We start from the raw sequence: 27,675 nt of genomic DNA, 5'->3' as shown, positions 1-27,675 counted from the left end.
TTTAATTCTTATATCCATTTGAGTTTTAATTATCCTGTTGGACAAGTGCTTCCTCATTTCCCTTTTTCAAAATTTTGGCTAATCTACCCTGTTTATTATTTCAAATGAATCCATAATCAAATATCATTTTTCAATTTTGATTATGATGGCATAAAACCAGTATGGTATTTTGGGAAGACTTGATAAAATTAAAATATTTGGTCTTCTTACCGAGGAACATTAACTGCCTATTTAGTCAAATCTTTCTTTTATGTCCTTCAGTAAAACTAAAAAATTTTATTCGTGCAGTTTCACATATTTCTTGTTATGTTTATTCCTAGATATTACGCTTTTAAATAAATTATACATGGAATTTTACCATTATGCTTTTGGTATAAAGGAAGTTATTGGTTTTTTTGTATAAATTTAAAACATTTAAATGCCTTGCAGACCTATATTATAATTCTAAATAGTTCTTTAGTGCTTAGGTTTTCTAGGTGGATAATCACATTTGCAAATAATGATATTCTGGAGGTGGTTCTGCTTTATTATTTTATTTTCAAAGAACCTTGGCCTTGGGTTTTCTAAGAAATAAATAAATTAGTTTTTCTAATTCATTATTTTCAGCTTTTATTTTCATTGTTTTACCCATATTTCTTGACACTCTCCTCTCCATGGCTTCTGTGGAACCCTCTTCTCATTTTCCCACCTCTGGGATTGCTCTCTCTCCTCCCTCCTCCCATCTGTGAGAGTGCCTGAAGACGCTGTCATTAGCCCTTCTCTATCTGTATTTCTTGTTATCCTGGCTTTTGGTAATGATCTCTGAGCTTTCAAGATCTCAGAATTCACATGTAATCACAGATAGCTGGCTTTGCTAAATAGCATAAGTTTTTTTTTTTAATTGTGATAATACACATAACATAAAATGTACCATCTTAACAATTTTTAAACATAAAGTTCCGTGACTAGCAGCAGCTTTCTTATGTACTTGGTTATGACCAAGACTTCATGAAAGCAATTCAAAATTGCAATTTTATTTATTCCTAGTCATTGGCCAGATCCTATCAGCTTTACCTTATGCAGTATTTTCACTCTGCTCTGCTACTAACCCCAGGCCTTAGGCCTTATAGACTCTTACTTGCCCTCTCTCCCTTTATTCTTTCTCCCACTTAATATTAGTATCCCCCAAGCCCCAGATCCTATCAAGCCACTTTTCTGTTAAAAGTTTTTGAATGGTTTCCAGTAGCCCACAGAAAAAGTACAAACACTTGGCATTCAAGGCCTCCTGGTCTCACTGCAGCCTACCTTGTGGCTGATCACCTCTCTCCCTTCCTACACTTAGCTCTATTTCCTATCAAACATGGAGGCAAGTGGGCTGGGTAAGAGATAGAGACACCTGAGACCAGCTGGAGAAGCAAGGGGAAATTGCTACCCTGCCACAAGAGTAGGGATTTGGCCCTTGCATTGGCCAGAGCCTTTATTTATTTATTTTTCCCAGAGAAACTGCAAATCTGCATTTTTACATGAAAAATCTCTCAGTTTAAAATTGTTAGCTATGAATTAGTATTTTTGAAAAACTCTGAGCAATTAAAAAACGTGTTTGCATGTAGGATCCAGGCCACATTTGACCGCTGTTCTCTCTTCTTGGCAGGGTTACTTTAGATTTTCTGTGCCTGTGTGGAGTGTGGTCTCTCCTGCCTGGAAGTGGGACCCTACATTATAGTCTAAAGAAATACTGAAATAAACCCAATAGGGGTTTCGGAAACTCTCACTGTAAAAAAGTTACTGATTTAAAGTTTTTTCACAGTTCCTGCGTAAAGGCCAATAGCTGGATTTAAAATGACATAAATGAATACTACCCATTGTGCCTCAGTAAGCACAGTGAGCGTTTTATCAAGAGAAGCTTTTTTGAGCTGGAGTTTTATTTATGAATAGAAGTTTTCATGTATGTATGTATATATTAATTTATTGTTATTTCACAGGACAAATTTGTCAAGATGTCCACGATTTCAAAGCACTTTGGCCTGAAATACAAAGAAGAATCGTACATCTTTAAAGAGCTGGAGAAGGTTCGCAAGGAGACTAAAAAGGAATTTCTCCAATTCAAGGAGAAGTTGGCTTCCAAGCCGGCCGTGGATGAAGTTCCCATCCTCGGCCTCCGGGTCTCCGGCCCCGCCCGGCATGGGGAGAAGGAGAGCGTTTCCCGCGCTGGACCCCAAAAGCCATCAGGCTCCCCTAGGGCCGAAGGCCGTGCGCCCCCCGCTGCGGCCCTCCTGCCGCCGGCGCCCCGAGGCGCAGCGCGGCCCCCGGGCCCGAGCGAGGCCGCCGCTCCCGGGAAGACCCGGCCCTTCTGCCCCCAGGACTTCTACTCGCGGAGCTCCGCGTTCCTCCGGCACCGGCCCGAGAAGAAGCCGCCGGTCATCGCCTCCAGGGCGGGCACGTCCAGACCCGTGGTCCTGATGCCGCCGCCGGTGCCCAGGGGGAAGGCCCGGGCGCACCAGGGCGCCAGGAGTCCCCGGCCCGCGGGCTTCGAGCCCTTGCTCGGCCCGGCCCCGGGGCGCGACGCGAGCCAGGAGCCCGGCCCTCGGCTCGCGGAGGCCCGCAAGGCCAGAGAGGCGAAGGGCGGCTCTTTTTCCAGCGACGAGGGCGACGCAGAGGCGGCCGGCCGGCGGAGGAGAGTGAGGATTCACACCCGCTTCCCGCGCGAGGGCACGGGCGGCGAGCCGCGGGAAGCCCCCGGGTCCGCTTCCAAAACCCACCGCGAGAGCAACCCGCCGAGCGAGGCCCGGGAGGCCGCCCCGCAGGCCCCGCAGCCGGCGCGAGCGATCCCGACGTCCATCGAGGAGATCATCGCCTCGCTGCAGTCCGAGGCCCAGCTGGCCTCCGACCAGACCATCCAAGAGCTCATCCAGAGCGTCCTCGGCCAGAACTACGACATTAAAATGGAAGTAGGTGACCCAAAAGGAGAGTAATATTTCTCCTGGGTACATGTAACTTAAGGATGCAAACATAAAATCAGTGCCTACGGCGTGTTATAAGCTAGACAAGCCAGACAGCTTATTCACTTCTTCAGGCTCTGTCTTTGACTTTTGAATTTTCCATCGAGGGAGTATATCCTCTTTAAAAAGTGAAAATAATTGAAAGGATGTTTCAGAAACTGGTACAAAGAACATTAGTTTTTTGACCTAATACATCACTGGTAACCTTTCCTTTCAAAGTCTTTGTGATTATTTAGTATCGATTTAGCAGGTGTTTTATATGAAAGACTCAGTCTTTTTCTGTACAGTTTATTATTAGCAATGAATCCGTATCTTAAGATCAATATGTTACTAATAAGTTGAATGTATAAGAGTTCTGCACTATTTTCAGCGAAAACCATTCTCTTAAAATATCTTTTAAAAATTTACTTTCTAGGTCTTCCCAGTTACAGAGACTATAAGTGATTATTTGTCCCAAAGATAACCCCATCAGGTGGATACCCATAAGAGCCCCATTTTACATAAGAGGCTTCCTAGCTTTAGTGAGGCTAAAAGGATTGGCTCACAGTCCTGTAACTAAGGCATGGCAGAGCTGGGATTCCACCACAGCAGGTCACACCCCAGAGAGTAGACTGGAATCATTCCAAGAATGGCTGTTTGTTGATTGTGATGTGTCCCCAGCAGGGAGCAAAGCTAGATAGGGTCATAGTTTAAGATATTTTATTCATTATACAGACTTTGCTTTGACAGGGACATTCAAAGTAAAAATAATAACAGGGGAATCTGAGTCCCATACAGAAGGGTTGGGGGGGGGGATGGGAGGGAGGGAAGGAGGGAAGGAGAGAGTAAGAGAAAAGGTGAGTTTGTTTTGAGAATGGTAAAGAGAGTGACACTTAAGAGGGAGGAAGATTCTATTACTGTTCTTGGCTGCAGCTCCAAACCTCTTGTTAGTACACAGAATATTGCTCCACAGTATGTCTTTAAAATAGTTTCAGCCCAGAATATACTCTTGGCTGTGATTTAAGGAATGTGATCCTAAAGCCCATTAGGGAAACAAAAACGTGTAAGGACAAGAGTCCTCAGTGTCGTCTTTGACCTAATGTTTGTTGGCAGAATAGGACAAATGTTTTCAGTTAAGACGCACACCTCCCTACGGTTACTGAACAAGATCAGCATGACTGCTTAGGCCGTTTCAAAATGGGTATTTCTAATTAGGTTTTCTGTGGGTCTAACAGAAAATGAATCAGGGGTGCACACTGGAGAGCCTGAACAGAGAGAACAAAGGCCTCATTGCCTGCCCCTTTGAGAAGGAACTCTGTGACATTGTCAAGGCATGTGACGTGAAAAGGGGCCTGTATTAGAAGTTGGCTCAGAGGTCCTGTACAGTTGGGGAAAGTTCCACTTTTAGAGCAAGGGCCCATAGAGAAAGTACATTTTGAAGGGTTCAAATAGAATAGAATATAAGAAGGGAGAGTATCAATGACGAATGGGCCCTGGGACAGTGAATTCTGTTCTTTCTGCTGTTACATTTCTGTTGTGTATCCTTTTCTGGTGCTTCAGTTTCAGAATTGTTTTACGTAGGAGAGTGGCCTGGAAGGGTCAGAAGCCGGGGTCACTAGCTAGCCGTGCATTGTAAGACTTGGCCAGTTTCAGATGCCTCAGTCCCATCCCTGCCTTCCATTGTATTGATTTTTTGTGTAGCCAGATTTTGTTCTTGCTTTTAAAATTTGATCTCTGCTCACCCCCTGCTCCCAACAATTCCAGAAGATGGAGCTTTGCATTATTTTGATTTCAGAAGTTTTATTAGGGCGAAAAGAGAACAATGTTAAAATGGCTGTGGCTGGGTAGGTAAGAAATAGCAGTGAAATCGCAAAAGTGGTATCTAAATTATGACTTTAACAATTCTTAAGATTCTAATAAGGACACTTGTTTTAAACATTTGGAGTTTATATAAACAGTGTTCTCTCCATGATAAGCAAGGAATATGGTTCTTCACTTTAGACTTCTTAATTTGGAGCCAGTCCATTGAGGGAAAGCCAAAGGATAAGACAGTCTTGGCAGGATGTGCTGTCTCTGTTTAGAGCTTGGGCAGGGCCCTTCCAGACCTAGCATTCAGAGTTCCACAAACAATTACATAGGCCAAAAGGTGCACAGAACACCTGAAGATTAAACTCAGCTGTCAAATGTAGGTCAAACATCTACACCAGGGTTTCTCAACCTTGGCACTTAACTTTTTGGTTTGAATAATTCTTCGTTGTGGGTGGCTGTCCTGTAATTGTGGGAGGTTTAGAATTATACCTGGCCTCTACCCAGTAGATGCCAGCAGTATGATTTTCTCATCACCTTCCCCATCACCAAGTCATAACAATTGAAATATCTCTAGATGTTGCCAAATGAGACCCTGGGGAGAAGGGTAAAATTGCTCCTCTCTCAACCTCCCATCAGGTTGAGAACTACTGCTTTAAACAGTACGCATATGCCATGGCAGGAGGGATAAAAATGTTATAAGGCCCCATGTTGTTTTACTGAGGAGGTCAATATTATCACTCACAAAATACATTCTAATTATATGAGACTGAACTTCAGAGACTACCTTCCAGATGTTAGTTGAAGATGAAGGAATCAGCCCATCCTTGCTTCTGTCATGTGTAGTTGTTTTTGGCCGTATAGCTCAAAAGAAAATGGCTTAACATGACCCAGGTAAGAGGGAATTCATGTCTTAAGGTCTTTTATAAACAAATAATGTATAGCTCAGAAGCAAATGTTTTATCATAAAACTTAACGCCTACTTTAACTTTAGGGAAGATGAAATAGATGTACTCTTCCCTCTTCTTCCTGCTAAGTACAACTAAGTACAAACCCTAGACGTAATTTATAAGACAAACATGAGAAGACTCCAAAAGGTGGAGAGAAGCAGACTGGCTAGGGACTTTTGGATCCAAGGAATCACATAGTGATGAGTTCTCAGGTCTTTTTAGTCTAATATCTGCCAGAGTTGGAGCTAAAGAAGCTGGCAACCTAAGCATGCCAATGGGTACAGACAGTAAAGGCCCAGCAAAAGCCTGCTCTCTCTAGCTAAGGATCAAGAAAGGTGCAGCCTAGCAAGATGAAACTTTTAGACAATAACTGTGCTACTTTAGTGAAACACCACAGAAAAACCTATGGCCCTGTCCCCACCCCTGCCAGCGAGGGCTGAGGGGGAAGCCTCAACTTCCACTCTTAGCAGGCGGTGACACGGTGCCCCAGCTTCTTCCCTAATGATGTGGTGTCAGTGGAGAGTCAGGACTTTCACCAATGCCCAGCAGTATAGAGGCTGCCCTGCACCCCTCCCTGTAACGTCACTGGTTGCCACGTGGGGAACAGTAATGAGAGACTTCTATCCCTCCCCACCAGGGTGCTATCAGTAGAGGCCTTAGTGGGAGCCAGAACTCCTACTCCCGCCCAGCAATGGCAAGGAGCCCCTTAGCTCTGGTGCCAGTGGAGACCAAGCTGGGGATTTGGACTACTACCCCTACCTGGCGGTAATGAGGCAGCTTTGGCCCTCCTCCTCCTGCCCCTACTAGAGCGGTTTCAGAGGAACATTTAAATAAGATCCAGACTCTCTTAATACCCCACATGTCGAGGTTTCAATAGAAAATCACTTGTCATACGAAGAACCAGGGATATTTAGACTTGGAACCTAAAAGGACAATTGATACCAACATTGAGATGACTGAGATGTTAGAATTATCTGACAAAGATTTTAAAGTGGCCCTCAAAAAAAAAACAAAAACAAAAACTCCAAAGAGCAATAATAATGAGAACACTTGGAACAATGAGAAAAAGATAAAGTCTTAGCAGAGAAAAAGAAAGTCTCAGAAAAAAAAACAAAACACATAAAGAGGAACCAAAGAAAACTTTTAGAACTGAAAAGTACAGTAATTGAAATAAAACTCAATGGATGGGGAGACAGTGGAAAGAATCAGTGAACGCAAAGATGGAACAATACAATTTTCTCAATCTGAACAACAGAGAGGCAATAGACTGGGGAAAAATGGAGCCTTAGGGACTTGTGGGACTATAACAGAAGATCTAATCCTCATGTCATCAAAGTCCTGGAAACTGGGAGAAGCCCAAACCAAAGAAACCCAAAGGAATCCACACCAAAACATTCAGTAGTCGAATTTTTGAAAACTAAAGAAAAAGAAAGAATCTTTGAAAGCAATGAGAGAGAAACAATGTGTTACATATAGGGGGAAACAACTTGAATGACAAGGGATTTCTCATCAGAAACCATGGAGGCCAGAAGGAATGGCACAACATTTTCAAATGCTGAAAGAACTGTCCACCCAGAGTTCTATATCCAGGGAAATTATCCTTTATGAATAGGGAAAGTCAAGACAGTCTTAGATGAAGGAAAGCTAAGAGAATTTGTCACTCGCAGTCTTACCTTAAAGGATGGCTAAAGAAAGTTCTCTAAACAGAGAGAAATGATTAGAAATAGGACTTGAAACAAATACCAGGAAGGAAGAAAGAGCATAATGAACAAAATCTATGGCTAAATACAATAGACATTCCCTCTTCTCCTGCGCTTTTCAAATTATTTGATATTTGATGCTAAAATTATAACATTGTTTAATGTGATTCTAAATGTATGTAGAGGAATTATTTAAGACAATTATACACAGGGAAAGGTAAACAGATATAAAGGGAATATGGTTTCTATACTTCATTCTAATTGGAAAATAACAATTCCAGTAGACTATAATAAGTTATGTGTATATAATGTACTATCTGGAGCAATGATCAAAAAAAAAACTATACAAAGAAAGTCACTGAGAAAACACTATAGATGAATCAAAATAGAATAAAAAAATTATAGGTAACCCACAGGAAAGCAGGTAAAAAGTAAACAGAAGTAAAAAACAGAGAACAAAAAGAAAACAAAAAATAAAGTGGCAGCTTCAAACTCTAATATATATCCATAACTACATTAAATGTAAATGGTCTAAATATACTGATTGAAAGAAGAGATTGGCAAGTGGATTCCCTATATAACCCAACTATGTATTGTTTATAAGAAACGTACTTCCAGTATAATGATATAGGTAGGTTTAAAATAAAGCATGAAAAATAATGTCAGGCACATGTTATTCAAAAGAAAGCAGAAGTGGCTATATTAATTTCAGATAAAGTAGACTTCAGAACAAAGAAAATTACCAGAGACACAGTGGACATTAATTATAATATGATAAAGTTGTCAATCCATCAAGAAATAAAGCAGTCCTGAATGTGTATGAACCAAACAACAGAGCTGAAAAATTATGTGAAGTAAAAACTGAAAGGAGAAGTAGATGAATCTACAATCATAGGTGAAGATGTCAACACGCTTATTTCAACGATTGATAGAAAGCTATTCAGAAATTTCCCAAGAATATGGAAGAGCTCAACAACACCATCAAACATCAGGATCTAATCTACATTGCACCTAACAGCAGCAGAAGGCACTTCTTGTCACTGTCCATGTACCATTTACTAAGACCATATCTGGTCCATAAAAATGAACTTCAATAAATAAAAGAATTGACATCATATTGAGTGTGTTCTCTGATGGTAATAGAATCAAACTAGAAATTAATAACAGACTGATAATAAGAAAATCTCCAAACACTTGGAAACTAAACAGTACAATTCTAAGTAATCCATGGGTCAATGGGGAAGTCTCAGAGAAATTTAAAAAATTGAACTAAGTTAAAATAAAAGTACAAAATATCAAAATGTATGGGATGTAGCTAAAGCAGTGCATTTATCCTAGAGAAATGAAAACTTACATTCAAACAGAAACCTGAGATGAATGTTCATAGAAGCTTTTGTTACCTAATAACCAAAAACTAGAAATAAACCAGGTGCCCTTCAAGGGGTAAATGGACATATGTTACTCAGTGGTAAAAAGAAATAAAGTATTGATAGCTGCAACAGCTTGGATGAATCCCCAGAAAATTATGCTGAGGCAAAGAATCCAATCTCTAAATGTTACATGCTGTGTAATTCCATTTATACAACATTCTTAAAATAACTAAATTACAGGAATGGAGAATAGATTTGTGGCTGCCAGGGGTTGAGGACAGGCTTTAAAGGGAAGTATGTGTAGCTTCAGAAAGGCAACATGGGAAATCCTCATGGTGATGGAGATGTTTTGTATCTTAACTGTATCAGTGTCAGTATCCTGCCTGTGATTTTGTGTTATAGTTTTGCATGATATTCCCATTGGGGAAAGCTGATAGAAGGTACATGGGATATCTCTGTATTATTTGTTACAAGTGAATATGAATCTACAATTATTTCAAAACAGAAACTTTAATGAAAATATTATCAGATTCTTTATAAAAGTTTGTTTCTTTTTACAAGTTGTAAGAAGAAACATAAGGAAACAGTAATAAATTCTCTTCTAAGCCCTCTTAACTCACCAACAGTGAGTTATTGTTTATTGTTTATCCTTCTACATTTATCTGAAGTCTTTAGTACAAATGTGTACACATATGTACAGATATAGGGCTTTTTCTTATAAAAATAAGAGCATATGGTACATATTATTCTGCAGCTTATTTTTTGACACGTATCAATGGAGATGAATAGTTACTAATTTATTCTTTTAAATAGCTGCATAGTATTTAAACATTTAAAGTAGTATTTAAACATTTTCTTGGCTCTTTGCTTTTCAAATTTTATCTTTCCCTATCCTAGGAACAAAGTTTTGCTCGTTGAAGGTATAAATCAGGGAACCTACCAGGATCTGGGCAAAGAAAAGCAATCTATTATTGTTTGAATGTCACCAGTACAATTGGGAGGGACTAGTTTGGGCAAATCTTTTCTCTTCAGAGTGACAGACACGTTTATTACACGTTACTCTTACACATTCCCTTTGTGCAGTACTTTATTGTTCTCATAGACGTAACAGCTTAAACTAGTACAAATGATGTAATGATTAAGAAGTTTCTTGATTTACAGTTTTTTTTTTCCTGTGAAGTTTTAAAGTCAGATAACGTTTGGATGCCTTAAATAAATACAAAATGCTGTGTATTTAATTTCATTCATTTTTAAAAGGTGGAAAATAATATTTTTGTTAGTTCTTGAGAGAAAATTCCTGTTCTTTTAGCTGGTTTGGTTGTAATAATGATTTTGAACCAAGCTAGAAGTTGCTCCTTTAAAATAAACTTATTCTTGCTTGGATACAAGCCCATTTTATTTTCCATGAGGATTTTTTTTTCAAGATTGAAATACAGAGTTACTTGAAAAATGAAATGCTAATTTATTGTAGTATTCAGATATACTTTTTTCTGACTCTTAGTACAGATACTGCCCAGCAATGATTTTTTTCTTTTGCCTGTTTGTGTAATAAAGTCTCTTAATTTAGGCTATAAAGGACAAACTCATTTGAATCTTGAAAGTAATCCATTTTCATGGTTTGAGTACACGTGAAGCTTTTTATTTTTATTTTTTATTTTTTAGCTGTGCCGTGCAAATCGCAGGATTCTAGTTCCTTAACCAGGGATGGAACCTGGGCCTCTGGCAGTGTGAGCACTGAGTCCTAACCACTGGACCGCCAGGGAATTTCCAAGAATTTTTAAATGTTAGCAAAGTAATTGCTTTTTTTTCTGGCTGCTTTGGGTACAATTATTTGGATATTTAGGGTAAAGACATTTCCCCTCTGTGGATTGTTATTTCAATACATAACTCAATTTTAACTTTGACTTCCTAATGTAGACCTTGTTAATGCTTTTAAAATTTAAGGACTAGTCCAAGGGCTTAGAATCTCCTTCAGTAGGTGGTGAGGTGGGCACAGCTGATGAACGGCATATTTAAAACCTAGCACTAATTGCCACCTTAACATTGTAGAGTTTGGGTCCATTTTAAGGGTGATTTTTGTGATATCTTCTAGTCATGATTTTTATGTATTCTGTGTAAAATGAGAGGAAAGAGTTTATAGAATTAAAAGCAGTTTTAAAAAATGTAAAGTTGACATCAGGGCTTAGAATAATATGGCTACGTTGACAGCAAATTGAACCAGCTGAATGTCCCAGTTAGGTTACATGTTGACTTATTGTACACAGTAAGTCATTTATTTTTTATTAATGAAAACTGCAGTATTTGATTGTGATTTAAGTCAGTCATTCTGTAGCTGAAAACAGCCCGAAGCTAGGCAGCTGTATTCTTTACAGTGCTTGTTTTAAAGCACAATAGGTAAACATGTGGGTTTTAAGAATCGGTAGATAAACAGTTTTGACAGTAAAATCAAAATCTTGAGAACTAGCCAACCATAATCATGTTTAAGCATCTTTCATCCCAAATGGAAATAATCTAATAGGCTGTACAGCACATTATCCAGTTGTGCTGAATATGTATGTCATTTTGGGGAAAATATTCTTTTACAAGGATCTGGTTTTCTTAGTCCACTGTAAAGTGGCATCTTGGTCTCATTATAGTAGAGAAGGATGACTTGACAAAATCAGCCAAATTATCTTTACGAGTTTCATAGTAGGAAAGAGGTTAAATTCTTAGTCTATTGCACTGAAACTAAAAATAATACATTTTCATCTAATAAATTTTCTTTTACATATTTTACTTTGTGTTCTCATTTGAAAAAGAACTTTCAGAGTCCTGTGATAAATTTTTCCATAGTGTTTCCTTACATTCATTTTCCATTAAAATAGTGTCTAGAGTTGGAAGATAACCTAATTTACTTTGTATTATACAATAGATTACAAAACTGAGACCCAACGGGAGAAAGTGACTTTTGCAAGGCCATGTAGTCAGTTAGCATAGTTGGGATCAGAACCGATTTAGTTCTTTTGACAGCTGGACCAGAATTGTTTTTGTTCTTATTACATCATCTTGACGGCACTTCCTGTTCCTCTTTTGCTCCATCTTCCCTTCATTTTCTCCCCCCTCCCTGTCTTAAGACCCAGAGCCCAGGTGTCCGGAATTATTTCTCACTGTGGTTTTACCCCTCTCAGATCTCTGTGATGACTCTGCATTTAGTGAGAGGCCCATCACACTCTCCTGTGCTGAGATGGCCACCCATAGCCTCTTGCTGGTGACTTCTAAACCCAGCACACTTAGGCCTAGGAAGGTCAGCAAGAAGCAAGGATTTGCTGCTCACAGAGCAGTGTGGTGGTGGTAGAGATGGTGGGTGTGGGATGGGACTTGGGCTAAGATTGTGTCATAAAGTGAAAGAATACAGGTGGGTTGAATTATAGGTAGTGATGATATTAGCATCACTAACCAGTTATACACAATCAAGTACCACTGATTCTGCCAACTTAGGTTGCTGTTAATATGAATAAAAGATAAAATTGCCATCATCTGCCATCTCTAATGGCAGAATAACAATCTGACCCACTTCTACTTCATCTTATTAGCTTTATTATTATTATTTTCAAATCTTTTAGCTATTCTCAAAGTGAAGAAATGCCTGCACGTACTTTTTCTTCCTAGCCCAGTGGTATAAGTTATGAGTAACCATCCTTTTGGGGAAGGAGAACTTCATTTGACGTACCTGAAATCTTATTATCTGTGATGGATTGTTGAGACTCCTCAACTTGAGAGAATGGAGTGTGTCAGTGTCCTTACCAAGAATTCCCCAAAGGCAGAAGGAGCAGTCGACGCTTTGGATATTATGTAAGTAAGCGTGAAGGATTGCCGTGATCACATGGCTAACTGTTAATTGGCATTCTGGTCATCAGATTTGGCCAGTCTTGATAATGAGCCTCCCTGCAGCCTCTACCCCTTTCCCACCTTTTACATTGGTAGTCTGTCTTCTTTTTAGATCTCACAGATAATACAGTAAATACAATTCCTGTCCTTTGCTTGGCTTACTACAAATTTATTAGGCACACAGGAGAAGATTATAATAAAGCCAGACCTCATCATTTCAGCCAGATTTCCCCTCAAGAACATCTCTAGTATCAAGCTCTTCATCTCTTAATCATTGGAAATAGGGTTTTGAAGAAATGAAAGACTGAGACAGCTGAGACACTCTCCATTGTTCTGATTTCATTATACTGTTGAGACCTGCCTAGTGTACAGTCTTTGACAATCAGTTATTACTCTGGAAAGTGATTATTTAACAGTTCACTGAATTATGGCTTATTATGCGTGACTGTTCTATTGCTCTTTAGGGTTAAGTGAAAAAGCTTATTAAATATCCATTTACAATGGAATCTTTGAAAATGCTAAATGGAATGCATAATTCATATAGGTTGTCACTAGTACAATGCCAAATCAGTTTAGCCAAATATCAAGTAACAAGGAAGTGAGAGTAAGTGGCGGTCCTAATGGAACTAGTTCAGGGCAGCTAATGGGTGCTGATAATCAGAAAACCCCAAATAATAGTGACTTAGACAAGATGGAAGTTTATTTCTCTCCTGTAAAAACGTCATATGAAAGATAATGTTGGGCTGATATGGTGCTCTGCAGAGTCAGGGATCCTGTTGCCTTATCGCTTCACTGACTGTAGCCCTCATTACCAAGGTCATCTCAAGGTCCAGTATGGCTGCTGTGGCCATCACATCTTCATTCCAGCAAGAGAAGTGTGTGCCTGAAGTTGCCCACCACTTCTGCTTATATTTCATTAGCCAGAACTTAACTATATGACCACATTTACCTACAAAAGATGATGAAAAGGAAGCCACTATTCTGGGCAGCTGTGTGGCAAGGTTCGCATTCTGTGACTATGGGGAGGGTAGAAGGGATAGTGGGTTGGTTTCTTTTATTGTCTCTATGGGTCATGCACGGTCTATGGAGACTCTAGTGGCTGAAAGAGTTATTCCCTCATCCAACAAAGGTTTACTGAGCACCTGCAATGTTTAGCATTGTACTAGGCACTAAGTGTTGAAAGATTTTTTATGTGACACAATTTTTAGCTTTAAGGAACTAGCAGACAATGGAAACTGGTGGAGAAAGCCCTTGAATTGCAGTTTGATGACCTAAATAGAGATCCTTGACTTGTAAATTATTTGTTACTTAAAATTATTGGTGCCTCAGTTTTCTCATCTGTGCAGTGGAGTTAATAATGGTTATTTTATAGTACTGTGAGAGTAAAATGATCTTACATAAAGCAGCACATGTTAAAAATACTGCAGTTTTTAAAGGCTTTTAGTACATATTTCCACACTGCCTCCCAGTAAAATTGAGCCACCTACATTTCCACAAATAATGAGTACCAGTCTGTTTCTGTACATCCTCACTAGCATTGTGTATTACTGTGCTTTTGAACCTTTGCTAACTTGAAAGGTCAGTGGCTTTCCAGTACTTTTCAGTTGTGGAAACATTTCTTCAAATGAAATATTCAATGAATGTTCACTATCCCAAACATTTAATAACATGGCAGCAGTGTGTCAGTTGGGAATGGAGGACTTGGAATCAGCCTGCTAGATTCAGGCTTCTGCCAGCACATTCTTTGGCCTTTAAGACATTCGCCTATCCATTCATTTTATTGGGTACATATTATGTCTGGCACCATACCAGACACTGGGAAACAGCAATGAAGAAATGAAGTCCCTGCTTTCTTGGGGCACCCTGTGTTCCGGAAACACGAGGATAAACGAATCAGTAATGCCTCATGTGGCAATAAGTGACATAAAGAAGAATAGTGATACTTGCCAATGAAGCAACGGACAAAGGATTAATCTCCAAAATATACAAGCAGCTCATGCAGCTTAATACCCAAAGAGCAAATAACCCAATCCACAAATGGGCGGAAGACCTAAATAGACATTTCTCCAAAGAAGACATACGGATGGCCAACAAACACATGAAAAGATGCTCAACATCACTAATCATCAGAGAAATGCAAGTCAAAGCTACAAAGAGGTATCACCTCACACCAGTCAGAATGGCCATCATCAAAACATCAAGAAACAACAAATGTTGGAGAGGGTGTGGAGAAAAGGGAACTCTCCTGCACTGTTGGTGGGAATGTAAGTTGGTACAGCCACTACGGAAAACAGTTTGGAGGTTCCTTAAAAAACTAAAAATAGAACTACCATTTGATCCAGTAATCCCACTCCTGGGCATATACCCAGAGAAAACCATAATCCCAAAATAAACATGTACCATAATGTTCACTGCAGCACTATTTACAATAGCCAGGACATGGAAGCAACCTAAATGCCCATCAACAGATGAATGGCTAAAGAAGATGTGGCACATATATATACGATGGAATATTACTCAGCCATAAAAAGGAATGAAATGGAACTATATGTAATGAGGTGGATAGACCTAGAGTCTGTCATACAGAGTGAAGGAAGCCAGAAAGAGAAGGACAAATACTGTATGCTAACTCATACATACGGAATCTAAAAAAAAAAAAAAAAAAAAGTACTGATGAACCCAGTGACAGGGCAAGAATAAGGATGCAGGTGCAGAGAATGGACTGGAGGACACAGGGTTGGGGGGTCAGGGGATGAAGGGGAAGCTGGGACGAAGTGAGAGAGTAGCATAGACATAGATACACTACCAACTGTAAAATAGCTAGTGGGAAGCTGCTGTATAACAAAGGGAGATCAACTCGATGATGGGTGATGCCTTAGAGGGCCGAGATGGGGAGGGTGAGAGGGAGTCGTGGGAGGGAGGGGATATGGGGATATCTGTATAAATATAGTTGATTCACTTTGGTGTACCTCAAAAGCTGGTACAAGAATGTAAAGCAATTATATTCCAATAAAGAGGTTAAAAAAAAAAAAGAAGAATGCAGGATAAGAGAGAAAGAGCATGATGGGGTGGAGAGATGTTTAAGTTGCATGGTCAGGAAGGGGCTGTAAGACAACATGGCATTTGAGCAGAGGTCTGAAGAAAGTAATGGAGCAGGCCATATACTTCATGTATGGGGGAAGATCATTCCAGGCAACGGGAAGAAACATTGTGAGCCTCCAAGGCAGAAATGTTTCTGTGGTGTTTGAGGAACAGCAAGGTGGGGGGCTTTGAATGGGGGTATGAAAGGAGAAAAGTCAGAGAGGAAGCCAAGAGCCAGATCAGCCAAGGCAGTGGTTCTCAATACTATCAGATTTAGCACTCCCTTATTATTGTATGTACTTTGCATATAATTTGCCCCTTTTACTAACTTGAAATAAAATTAATAGATAATTAACATCTACCTACCTGTGTAATGTTGAAAATCAATATAATGTCCTATTTGTAATGTAAAGAAGAAATAAGTGATGAGTAATTAAGTTATGATTACAAATGACTACACTGGAAGACATAATAAAGTTGTTATCTGCTTGTATCTACTGGTAATGAATGCACTTCGGGTAGAAATATAAGTGGCCACAACATAGAAGAATGACCAGAAAATGAAAAAGTAGCACAGGAGGCACTAGAACAGATGTTAAGATAAATAACAGCAGACTAAACTTACATGTGTATGATGAGAAAATGGGAAATAACCTTAAGTGAAATAGGGATGTATGCTTTGAACAATTAAAGACTTCTGAAATGGAGATAATGAGCTAGACCCCTTTCTAAGTGTATTGTCAAAATAAATCTCTCTTGTGACATGGGACAAAGTAACAAAGCATCAAAAAAACAAAAAAACAAAAAACCCCATATCTCCCAACCTGAAATTTTAACAGATGTCAGAACACATTCAGAGTCTGGAACTTAAAAAGAGCTTGCAAGCCATATCTTTTGATAGGTGATGAGACTACAGGATGGGCTGGGGATAAAAAAAAAAGAGTAATACAGGAAGACAAGGAGAAATAGACCATTTTGGACAGTTTGAGAGTAAAATAAACAAACCCAAACCAGGCCATTCAAAATTAAAAAAATAACTTCAACATGTAATTTTTATGACAAACTTATTATCCTTTACTAAAAGTATTTAAGAATTACATAGGGACTTCCCTGGTGGCACAGTGGTTAAGAATCTGCCTGCCAATGCAGGGAACACAGGTTCTATCCTTGATCTGAGAAGATCCCACATGCCACAGAGTGACTAAGCCCGTTCGCCGCAGCTGCTAAGCCTGTGCTCTAGAGCCCACGAGCTGCAACTACTGAGCCCGTGTGCTGCAACTACTGAAACCCATGCACTTAGAGCCTGCACACTGCAACAAAGAGTAGCCCCCACTCTCTGAAACTAGAGAAAGCCCGAGCGCAGCAACAGAGACTCAACACAGCCAAAAAAAAAAAAAAAAAAAAGAATTACATACATTGGTAATGATATATACTTAGTCCCTTTATTAATTAAATATTTATTATTCCTGTGTTTCATGTCTTTGCTAAATTAATTTTGTTCTGTTGTAAGTTTATGAAATGAACTTCATCTATCCTCTTGCACATATTTGTATGCAGCTGCTAATGATGCAGAATGAAACAGGTATGTTGTTCTGGTGAATAAACTATTAGCAGATTTGCCTTTGGTTGACCTGATATTCTGAAATGATAAGAAACTCTTGTTGACGTTCCCAAGAAAACATGGTACAATCTTTCTTTGATTTACAAAGTAGTTGCATTCCTGGAAAATATAGTGTAGGTTAAATAAGGTGAATATTTTGTGTTTTAATATTTAAAATAGCATTAGATTCTGGTCTCAGATATTTATAAAATGCTTTTCACCCACAAGAAAGCCTTCTCAGACATTTGAAAAATTTATACACAATGCAGGACATTTTTTTGTTTTGTGGGACTGTCCTGTGAGCTGCAGGATGTCTGGTCCATCCCTAGTCCTTCCTTGTACAGTAAATGCCAGTAGCACTTTCCCCTTGTAAAAACCAAAAATGCTGCCCCCACTCTCAGGCAATTTATAAATGTTCCCTAGGGTGCAGTACCATCCCTGCCGAGAATCACTGATGCATAGAGTGCTATAGTCTTCATAAGAACTTTGGATTTCACTCTTGAGTGATGTGGGAAGATGTTGGAGGGTTTTGAGCAGAGGCATGACATGAACTGACCTTGTTTTAAAATGATCAACTGACTATTGTGTGGACAGTAGATTACCAAGGAAGACGTGGTGCAGGAAGGAAAACCAGTTAGATGCCCATTGCAATAATCCACGTGAGAGATGATGGTGGCTTGGTCCAACTATGGTGATAGTGGTGAAAAGGAGGTGAGAAATGGTCTGACTTGTGCATTCTGAAGGTCACTTGTGTGTTGACTATGGAGAGAGAAGAGTAAAGGATGACTCCGCGGTTTTTAGTGGGTGAAACTAACTTGTAGAATATAGTTTTCATTTTCTGAGATGGAAAAGACCAAGGGTGAGCTAGGTTGTGGGGTTGATTTAAGTTTGAGGTGCCTAATATAATTCCAAGTGGAGATGTTTAATAGGCAATTACTTGTAATTCTAGAGGTCAGACGAGAGGTTAGAGCTGGAAAGATTGGGACTCATCAGGGATTAGATGGTATTTGAACTTGTTAAACTGGAGAGATGACCAAAGGGAAGAGTGTAGTTGGAAAGGAGAAGAAATCTAAGGGCTAAGAGCCTGGGGGCTCACCATTGCGTAGAGGCTGGAGAAGAGGTAGAATGAACAAAAGAAACCGAGAAGGAGAGCCAGGTGTGGGAGGAAAACCAGGAGAAGGTTTATGGGGTCTTGGAAACCAAGTGAAGGAAGTATTTCCGGAAGGATGGGATAACCGTGTCAAATTCTCCTGGGTCAAGTTATATGAGCACTGTAAGGTGTAACCATAATGTTTTAACTATAACATTTAGCTACACACACACACATAGCCATACCTACCTTATAGATTTTATTGCTCTTGTGAATGGGATTTTTTTCTATTTACATTTTGAATTGTTTATTACCATATTGGTTTAATGTGTTGATCATGTATCTCATAACCTCTCTGAACTCTCTTATTTGTTCCAATAGTTAACCTGTAGAACTTCCTGTTTAATAAAATTTATGTCAAATAAAAGTGGTGATAGTGAGCATCCTTGTTTTATTTCTGACTTTAAAACAAAGGCTTGGTTTTTAATTTCACCACTAAGTATGATGTTTACTATATATATGTATTTTTTTTTTAGTAAGAACCACAGTTTTACTTTCTTTTGGGGGGCGGGGATATCTTTCACATCTACCTACTAAATACTATAGCTTTTTGATAGTCTTTATTTTCACTTCCTTTATCAGCTTGCTAAAATTTTTTTATCATTGAGTGCTGAATTTTATAGAATTCATTTTTTGCTCCTTTAATCTGTTGTTGTGACATGATAGTTCGTCTGAATTATCCTTGCATTCTGAGAAAAAATTCTTATTTATGTTGCAGTATGTTTTTATACGCTGAGAATTTCTATTAGGGTTTTTGCATTTATGTTCATATGTGAGATTGGTACATACTTTTCTTCTTGTACTGTCTTTGTCCATGTTTGGTATTAAGGTTGTACTAGCCACATAAATTGGATGCTTTTTATCTTTTTCTCTTCTCTAAAAACAGTTTGTATGAGAGAGGGGTTATTTGCTCCTTGAAATGTTGGTAATTTTTACTTCTAATGTTGTGGCTTGTGTCTTGGGTAAAGACAGATTTTAAAAATCATCTCAGTTTCTTTAATGATTATTGATTTATTCAGACTTTCAATTTTCTCCCTCCCCCAGGTCAATTTTGTGACATGTATTTCTAGACAATAATTTTTTAAATCAAGTTTTGCTGTATTTATTGGCATGAAGTTGTTCATAGATTATTTCTTATTCTGTGGTTTAGTCTTTTGATTTTATAGTTGTGGACTCTGTCTCATCATGTAGTGGGTATGAATCTCAGTTTCCAAACACAAATGTGCAAGAAATATGTTTATTTCTCTAGAACTCAATTTAGTCTTTATTTGGAGTTCCCGTTCCGTCAGGAGCACAGAAATTTGGTCTTAGGCAATTTGGGGATTCGCTATCCCCATCGCTGGGGTATTTACAGAGTCCCTTGAGATTACATCCCATTCTGATCTTTGCTGGGACATACTTTCATCTGGTGGTCCACTTAGGTCATGTTGGGAAAGGCAGTCTCATACGTGAAGTCTCCTGACTATCCAGCTCAGCCACATAAGAATGGGCCTTGGGCTTGGAATACTTCCCCACCAAAAGATAGAGTCCTCACAGCTTGGACTTGGATCCTTATGTGGGAATATCTTTTCCTGTTTCAGACTCAAAACGTATGTCTTTGTTCTGCTTAAGTGTGTGCATTGTACGGTGTGTGACCAGCCCCACTACGTTATCTGTCCACTGAAGGGAGGGAACAGGGCCCTTTGTTGTACAGCACAGGACGGGTGTAGGAAGGCCTGTGGGCCTGCGCTGGCTGTTGGGAGGAACTTACTGGCCACGGCGGACCTGTGACTGCTAGTGAAGCTGATTGTACTCTGTCTCTTCTCTGTGTAACGCTGTTCCCTCCAGCGCTTGACTGTGTTGTGCTTTCCTTGGTGACTCCAGTACCAAGATGCAGTAGGCAGAAGTGTTTGGACTTCTGCTCCTGGTGATGGGCAGCAGATGCCACTTGCTTGATAGATCCCCCCTCCAGCATCAGTCTGCATAGGTCCCCACTGAGTTGCCGCTTGTTCCTATCTCTAAATCTCCTTCAGGTTCCCCAGACTTCCCATCTGTGTTTGCCACTCTTAGGCATACAGAAGTCATTTTGCTGTTTTCCAGCCATGCTGGGGCCTGGTAAACTCTGTAAGATTATACAGTGCTCCATCTGCCTTGATGCTCCCATAGTCATGTCTTCTCAGGGATCTTGCTGCTTCTTGGATCTCCATGGGACATGATCCCATCTCTTTTCTGCTCCCTATTCCTTTCACCTAGATTTCAAATATTTTGTGACTGCCATCTTGAGGGTCCCTTAGCAAATGAACCATTGTAGATGCTGAATTTTCTTAATAATTACGGGTTCAGGACAAATATGTCCTTTTAAAATGTTTACTGTTCCAGTAGGAACATTTTCTAAAATCTGTTATGCTTCTTCCCCTTTGTAAGAGTGGGCGGGGCTCATCCCCCCTTGCATTGCCATCACCTCGCTCAGGTATGCCCTAGCAGAGGTGCTAAGTTGATCCTTTTCTTGAGGACAAAGGACACTTTATTTTGGAAGTCGGTTCCTTATACTGTGCTATATAATAAAATGATGCCCATGGTTTTATTGCGTGAGTGAGGTGTTTGTCCCCCACGCCCTATGTCCAACTGTGCTTTGAGTTCTCGTGTTTTCTTTTTATAATTTTTGTTTCCTGCTTCCCATTAGGCTGACAACCGTCTCTGTTTTGCAGTCAGTATTTCAGTACGCGGTAAGCAGCCCCTCTCCCATAGCTCTCTTCCTAATATCTTATTTCTCTTCTGCCCTAGGCTTTGAAACTAGGTAAATAAGCCTGGTAATATTGTTTGTAAAGTGAGAGTAAATAGCCTCTGAGGGAGGGCCTCCCCAGCTTTCCTATGGGAAAGTTTGTGAGCTTCCCGTGAACAAGCCTCTGCTGACATCTCTTTGCCTGCTCAAAGCCTTTTTTGCTTACATCCTGCTTCTTGTCTCAGCTAGATCCGTGAGGGTGCAGGATGTCTGCACAGTGAACAGGTGAGGAACAACTACTTTTTTTTTTTCTTTTCTTTTTTTATTGATTCGGAGATACTCTAAAAATATTTTGCATTTGAATATGCCACATTATTAGCAGAGAGCTACTAACTAGATGGTTGCAAATCAGAATAAAAAATCACCACCACAGAACCATGGAATACCTTTGGGCCATTTGATGCAAACTATACTGCTGACCTTGGGGCTTTTTGAACCACAGCTGTCAGTTTAAACAAAACTCCAAACCCAATTAAACTTTTGTTGGATGGGGTGCTAGTTTGAGAACTGGTTGGACAGCTTTTAAAATTTAATGACGCAGTTCTTCACCAGAAGATAAATAGAAGTGCTAATACTTAGTACGTACCTTCTTTAAGGTTAACCATAAGTAGGTCTTAGTTTTATCACTTTTTGGAACGTGGAGAACAATTTCCTGCACACAGATTAGTTGTAATGTTTGCAAATTTTCTTCATGTAGTTGTTACATTGTAAAGTTGAGGTAAAGCTGTTTTTTCCCAGACTTCTCTCCTCCCCTCCATTTCCCACTCCTCTTTTCTTTTTCTTTCTCTCCTTCTTTCCTTCTCTCTCTCTCCCTCTTTCTTTTTCTTAAAATTTTTATTTAAAATTTTTTTAAACTTATTTTTTTAATACATCTTTATTGGAGTATAATTGCTTTACAATGTTGTGCTAGTTTCTGGTATACAACAGTGACTCAGCTATATGTATACATATATCCCCATATCTCCTTTTCTATATATAGTATCATGTCATCTGTAATGCTCCCCATTCCTACAAACACATCTCTACATCTGCATCTTTATTCCTGCTCTGCCACTTTGTTCATTAGAACCATTTTTCTAGATTCCATATATATGCATTAGCATACGGTATTTGTTTTTCTCTTTCTGACTTACTTCACTTTGTATAACAGACTCTAGGTCCATCTACTTCACTACAAATAACTCAGTTTCATTCCTTTTTATGGCTAAGTAATATTCCATCATATATATGTACCACATCTTCTTTATCCATTCACGTGTCAATGGACATTTAGGTTGTTTCCACGTCCTGGCTATTGTAAATAGTGCTGCAATGAACATTGTGGTACATGTTTCTTTTTGAATTATGGTTTTCTCAGGGTATATGCCCAGGAGTGGGATTGCTGGGTCATATGGTAGTTCTATTTTTAGTTTTTTAAGGACTCTCCATACTGTTTTCTATATTGGCTGTATCAATTTACATTCCCACCAATAGTTTAGGAGGGTTCCCTTTTCTCCACACCCTCTCCAGCATTTATTGTTCCTAGATTTTTTGATGATGGCCATTCTGACTGGTGTGAGGTGATACCTTATTGTGGTTTTGATTGGCATTTCTCTAATGATTACTGATGTCGAGGATCTTTTCATGTGCCTCTTGGCCATCTGTATGTCTTCTTTGGAGAAATATCTATTTAGGTCTTCTGCCCATTTGTGGATTGGGTTATTTGTTGTTTTAGTATTAAGCTGCATGAGCTGCTTGTATATTTTGGAGATTAATCCTTTGTCACTGGCTTCATTTGCAAATATTATCTCCCATTCTGAGGGTTGTCTTTTCGCCTTGTTTATGGTTTCCTTTGCTGTCCAAAAACTTTTAAGTTTCATTAGGTTCCATTTGTTTATTTTTGCTTTTATTTCCATTACTGTTGGAGGTGGATCAAAAAGGATCTTGTAGTCATTTATGTCATAGAGTGTTCTGCCTATGTTTTCCTCTAGGAGTTTTATAGTGTCTGGCCTCACATTAGGTCTTTAATCCGTTTTGAGTTTATTTTTGTGTATGGTGTTAGAGAGTGTTCTAATTTCATTCTTTTACATGTAGCTGTTCAATTATCCCAGCACCACTTATTGAAGAAGCTGTCTTCTCCATTGTATATTCTTGCCTCCTTTGTCAAAGATAAGGTGACCATTATGTGCAGGGGTTTATCTCTGCGCTTTCTATTCTGTTCCATTGATCTATATTTCTGTTTTTGTGCCAGTACCACACTGTCTTTATTACTGTAGCTTTGTAGTATAGTCTGAAGTCAGGGAGCCTGATTCCTCCAGCTCCATTTTTCTTTCTCAAGATTGCTTTAGCTATTCGGGGTCTTTTGTATTTCCATATAAATTGTATAATTTTTTGTTCCAGTTCTGTGAAAAATGCCATTGGTAACTTGGTAGGGATTGCATTGAATCTGTAGATTTCTTTGGGTAGTATAGTCATTTTCACAATGTTGATTCTTCCAATCCAAGAACATGGCATATCTCTCCATCTGTTTGTGTTGTCTTTGATTTCTCTCATCAGTATCTTATAGTTCTCAGCATACAGGTCTTTTGCCTTCTTAGGCAGGTTTATTCCTAGGTATTTTATTCTTTTTGCTGCAATGGTAAATGGGAGTGTTTCCTTAATTTCTGTTTCTGATTTTTCGTTGTTAGTGTATAGGAATGCAAGAGATTTCTGTGCATTAACTTTGTATCCTGCTACATTACCAAATTCTTTGATTAGCTCTAGAAGTTTTCTGGTGGCATCTTTAGGATTTTCCATATATAATATCATATCATCTGCAAACAGTGACAGTTTTACTTCCTCTTTTCCAATTTGTTTTCCTTTTGTTTCTTTTTCTTCTCTGATTGCTGTGGCTATGACTTCCAAAAGTATGCTGAATAATAGTGGTGAGAGTGGGCATCCTTGTCTTGTTCCTGATCTTAGCGGAAATGCTTCCAGTTTTTCACCATTCAGAATGATGTTGGTTGTGGGTTTGTCATATATGGCCTTTATTATGTTGAGGTAGGTTCCCTCTATGCCCACTTTCTGGAGAGTTTTTATCATAAATCAGTGTTGAATTTTGTCAAAAGCTTTTTCTGCATCTATTGAGATTGTCATATGGTTTTTATGCTTTAATTTGTGAATATGATGTGTCACATTGATTGATTTGCATATATTGAAGAATCCTCGCATTCCTGGGATAAACCCTGCTTGATCATGGTGTATGATCCTTTTAATGTGCTGTTGGGTTCTGTTAGCTAGTATTTTGTTGAGGACTTTTGCATCTGTGTTCATCAGTGATATTGGCCTGTAATTTTCTTTTTTTGTGACATCTTTGTCTGGTTTTGGTATCAGGGTGATAGTGGCCTCGTAGGATGAGTTTGGGAGTGTTCCTCCCTCTGCTATATTTTGGGAGAGTTTGAGAAGGATAGGTTTTAGCTCTTCTCTGAATGCTTGATAGAATTCACCTGTGAAGCCATCTGGTCCTGGCCTTCTGTTTGTTAGAAGATTTTTAATCACAGTTTCAGTGTCAGTGCTCGTGATTGATCTGTTCATATTTTCTGTTTTTTCCTGGTTCAGTGTTAGAAGGTTGTACTTTTCCAAGAATTGTCCATTTCTTCCAGGTTGTCCATTTTATTGGCATATAGATTCTTGTGGTAGTCTCTCATGATCCTTTGTATTTCTGCAATGTCAGTTGTCATGTCTCCTTTTTCATTTCTAATTGTGTTGATTTGAGTCTTTTCCGTTTTTTCTTGATGAGTCTGGCTAATGATTTATCAATTTTGTTTATCTTCTCAAAGAACCAGCTTTTAGTTTTATTGATCTTTGCTATTGTTTCTTTCATTTCTTTTTCATTTATTTCTGATCTGATGTTTATGATTTCTTTCCTTCTGCTAGCTTCGGGTTTTTTATGTTCTTCTTTCTCTAATTGCTTTGTGTGTAAGGTTAGGTTGTTTATTTGAGATTTTTCTTGTTTCTTGAGGTAGGATTGTATTGCTGTAAACTTCTCTCCTAGAACTGCTTTTGCTACATCCCGTAGGTCTTCTTTTCTTTTCTTTTCTCATTAGACATTTTTTAATTGGTATCAAATTCTGTGACAGACTTTTGGTCAAGTTGTTTCCATTAAAAAGTACTGATTTTAAAAACCGATAACTTAAAACTGCCACACACAAAACAAATGGTCCACAAAATATTCTCTTTTCCTTCTGAAGGTTTTACAATGCATTGTTATCATTACCCAGTCTTTTACTATTAAACTTAAATGGCCAATTGAGACAGAGAGTTCTGAGACCATTCTTCCACCACTGATTAAGACTGGGGTGGCAGGTATTGGGGTAATATTCATTTAGCCTTCAGAACTTTCTGGGCAGACTTGGTGACCTTGCCAGCTCCAGCTGCCTTCTTGTCCACAGCTTTGATTACACCCACAGCAACCGTCTATCTCATGTCACAAACAGCAAAACGGCCCAGAGGAGGATAGTCAGAGAAGCTCTCAACATACATGGGCTTGCCGGGAACCATATCACCAGATTTCAAGAAGTTGGAGCCATCTTCCAGCTTTTTCCCAGAACAGCAGTCAGTCTTCTCCGGCTCAGCAAATTTGTGAGCAATGTGAGCTGTGTGATAATCCAGCACAGGTGCATATCTAGCACTGATTTGGCCTGGATGGTTCAAGATAGTCACCTGAGCTGTGAAGCCAGCTGCTTCCATCGATGGGTCATTTTTGCTGTCACCAGCCACATTACCACGATAAACATCTTTGATGGACATGTTCTTGACATTGAAGCCTACATTATCCCCAGGAAGGGCTTCACTCAAAGCTTCATGGGGCATTTCAACAGACTTCACTTCAGTTGTTATGTTGACAGGAGCAAAGGTGACCACCATGCCAGGTTTGAGAGCACCAGTCTCCATTTGACCTACAGGGGCAGTACCAATACCACCAATTTTTTAGACATCTTGGAGAGGCAAACGCAAGGGCTTGTCAGTTGGGTGAGTTGGTGGCAGGATGCAATCCAGAGCTTCAGGCAGCGTGATTCCACTGGCCATTACCATCTTTACAGGTGAGTTTCCATCCCTTGAACCAAGGCATGTTGGCACTTGGCTCCAGCATGTTTTCACCATTCCAGCCAGAAATTGGAACAAATGCTACTGTGTCAGGGTTGTAGCCAATTTTCTTAATGTAGGTGCTGACTACTTTAACAATTCCCTCATATCTCTTCCTGCTGTAGAATGGCTCAGTGGAAACCATTTTGTTGTTAACTCCAACAATTGGTTGTTTCACACCCAGAGTGTAAGCCAGAAGGGCATGCTCATGGGTCTGCCCATTGTTGGAGATACCTGCTTCAAATTCACCAATACCAGCAGCAATAATCAGGACAGAACAGTCAGCCTGGGATGTGCCTGTAATCATGTTTTTGATGAAGTCCCTGTGTCCTGGGGCATCAATGATGATCACACAGTACTCACTGGTCTTGAATTTCCACAGGGAGATATCAATGGTGATACCATGCTGGCATTCAGCTTTCAGTTTATCCAAGACTCAGACATACTTGAAGGAGCCCTTTCCCTTCTTGGCAGCCTCCTTCTCAAATTTTTCAGTGGTTCTCTTTTTGATCCCACCACATTTGTAGGTCAGATGGCCAGTAGTGGTAGAGTTCCCCAAATCTACATGTCCAAGACAACGATGTTGATGTGGGTCTTCTCCTTTCCCATTTTTGCTTAGGTTTAGCAGTGGTTTTCACAACACCTGTGTCCTGGCAGCAAACCTGTTGTGAAAAAGCCTGTAGGTTTTTTATTGTTGTGTTTTCATTGTCATTTGTCTCTAAGTATTTTTTGACTTCATCTTTGATTTCTTCAGTGATCTCTTGGTTACTTAATAGCATGTTGTTTAGCCTCTGTGTGTTTTATTTTTTATGGTTTTTTTCCTGTGATATCTAGTCTCATAGCATTGTGGTTGGAAAAGATGCTTGATATAACTTCAATTTTGTTAAATTTACCAAGGCTTGATTTTTGACCCAAGATGTGATCTATCCAGCAGAAGGTTCCATGTGCACTTGAGAAGGTGTATTCTGTTGTTTTTGGATGGAATGTCCTATGAATATCGATTAAGTCCAGCTGATCTAATGTGTCATTTAAAGCTTGTGTTTATTAATTTTCTGTGTGGATGATCTGTCCATTGGTGTAAGTGGGGTGTTAAAGTCTCCTACTATTATTGTGTTACTGTCAATTTCCCCTTTTATGGCTGTTAGCATTTGCCTTATGTATTGAGGTGCTCTTATGTTGGGTGCATAAATATTTACAATTGTTATATCTTCTTCTTGTATTGATCCTTTGATCATTATGTAATGTCCTTCCTTGTCTCTTGTAATGGTCTTTATTTTAAAGTCTATTTTGTCTGATATGAGTATTGCTGCTCCTGCTTTCTTTTGATTTC

The 27,675-nt window shown here is 39.3% G+C and overlaps 1 protein-coding gene and 1 pseudogene across 1 annotated transcript in view; one reads left to right on the top strand and one right to left on the bottom strand.

Annotated features, from left to right (window-relative positions):
* Positions 1-1,976: 1,976 nt before the first annotated feature.
* TTC6 (tetratricopeptide repeat domain 6) overlaps positions 1,977-27,675 on the top strand; it is a 192,253-nt gene continuing 166,554 nt past the window's right edge. Inside the window, exon 1 of the mRNA XM_057724891.1 lies at positions 1,977-2,927. Coding sequence (XP_057580874.1) covers positions 1,977-2,927 — 951 coding nt within the window. The remainder of the gene's footprint in view (positions 2,928-27,675) is intronic.
* LOC130846571 (elongation factor 1-alpha 1-like) lies at positions 25,581-26,954 on the bottom strand (annotated as a pseudogene).

The sequence above is a fragment of the Hippopotamus amphibius genome, chromosome 2 (assembly GCF_030028045.1).
Source record: "Hippopotamus amphibius kiboko isolate mHipAmp2 chromosome 2, mHipAmp2.hap2, whole genome shotgun sequence".
NCBI lineage: Eukaryota > Metazoa > Chordata > Mammalia > Artiodactyla > Hippopotamidae > Hippopotamus > Hippopotamus amphibius.
This window is presented reverse-complemented; position numbering and strand designations above follow the sequence as displayed.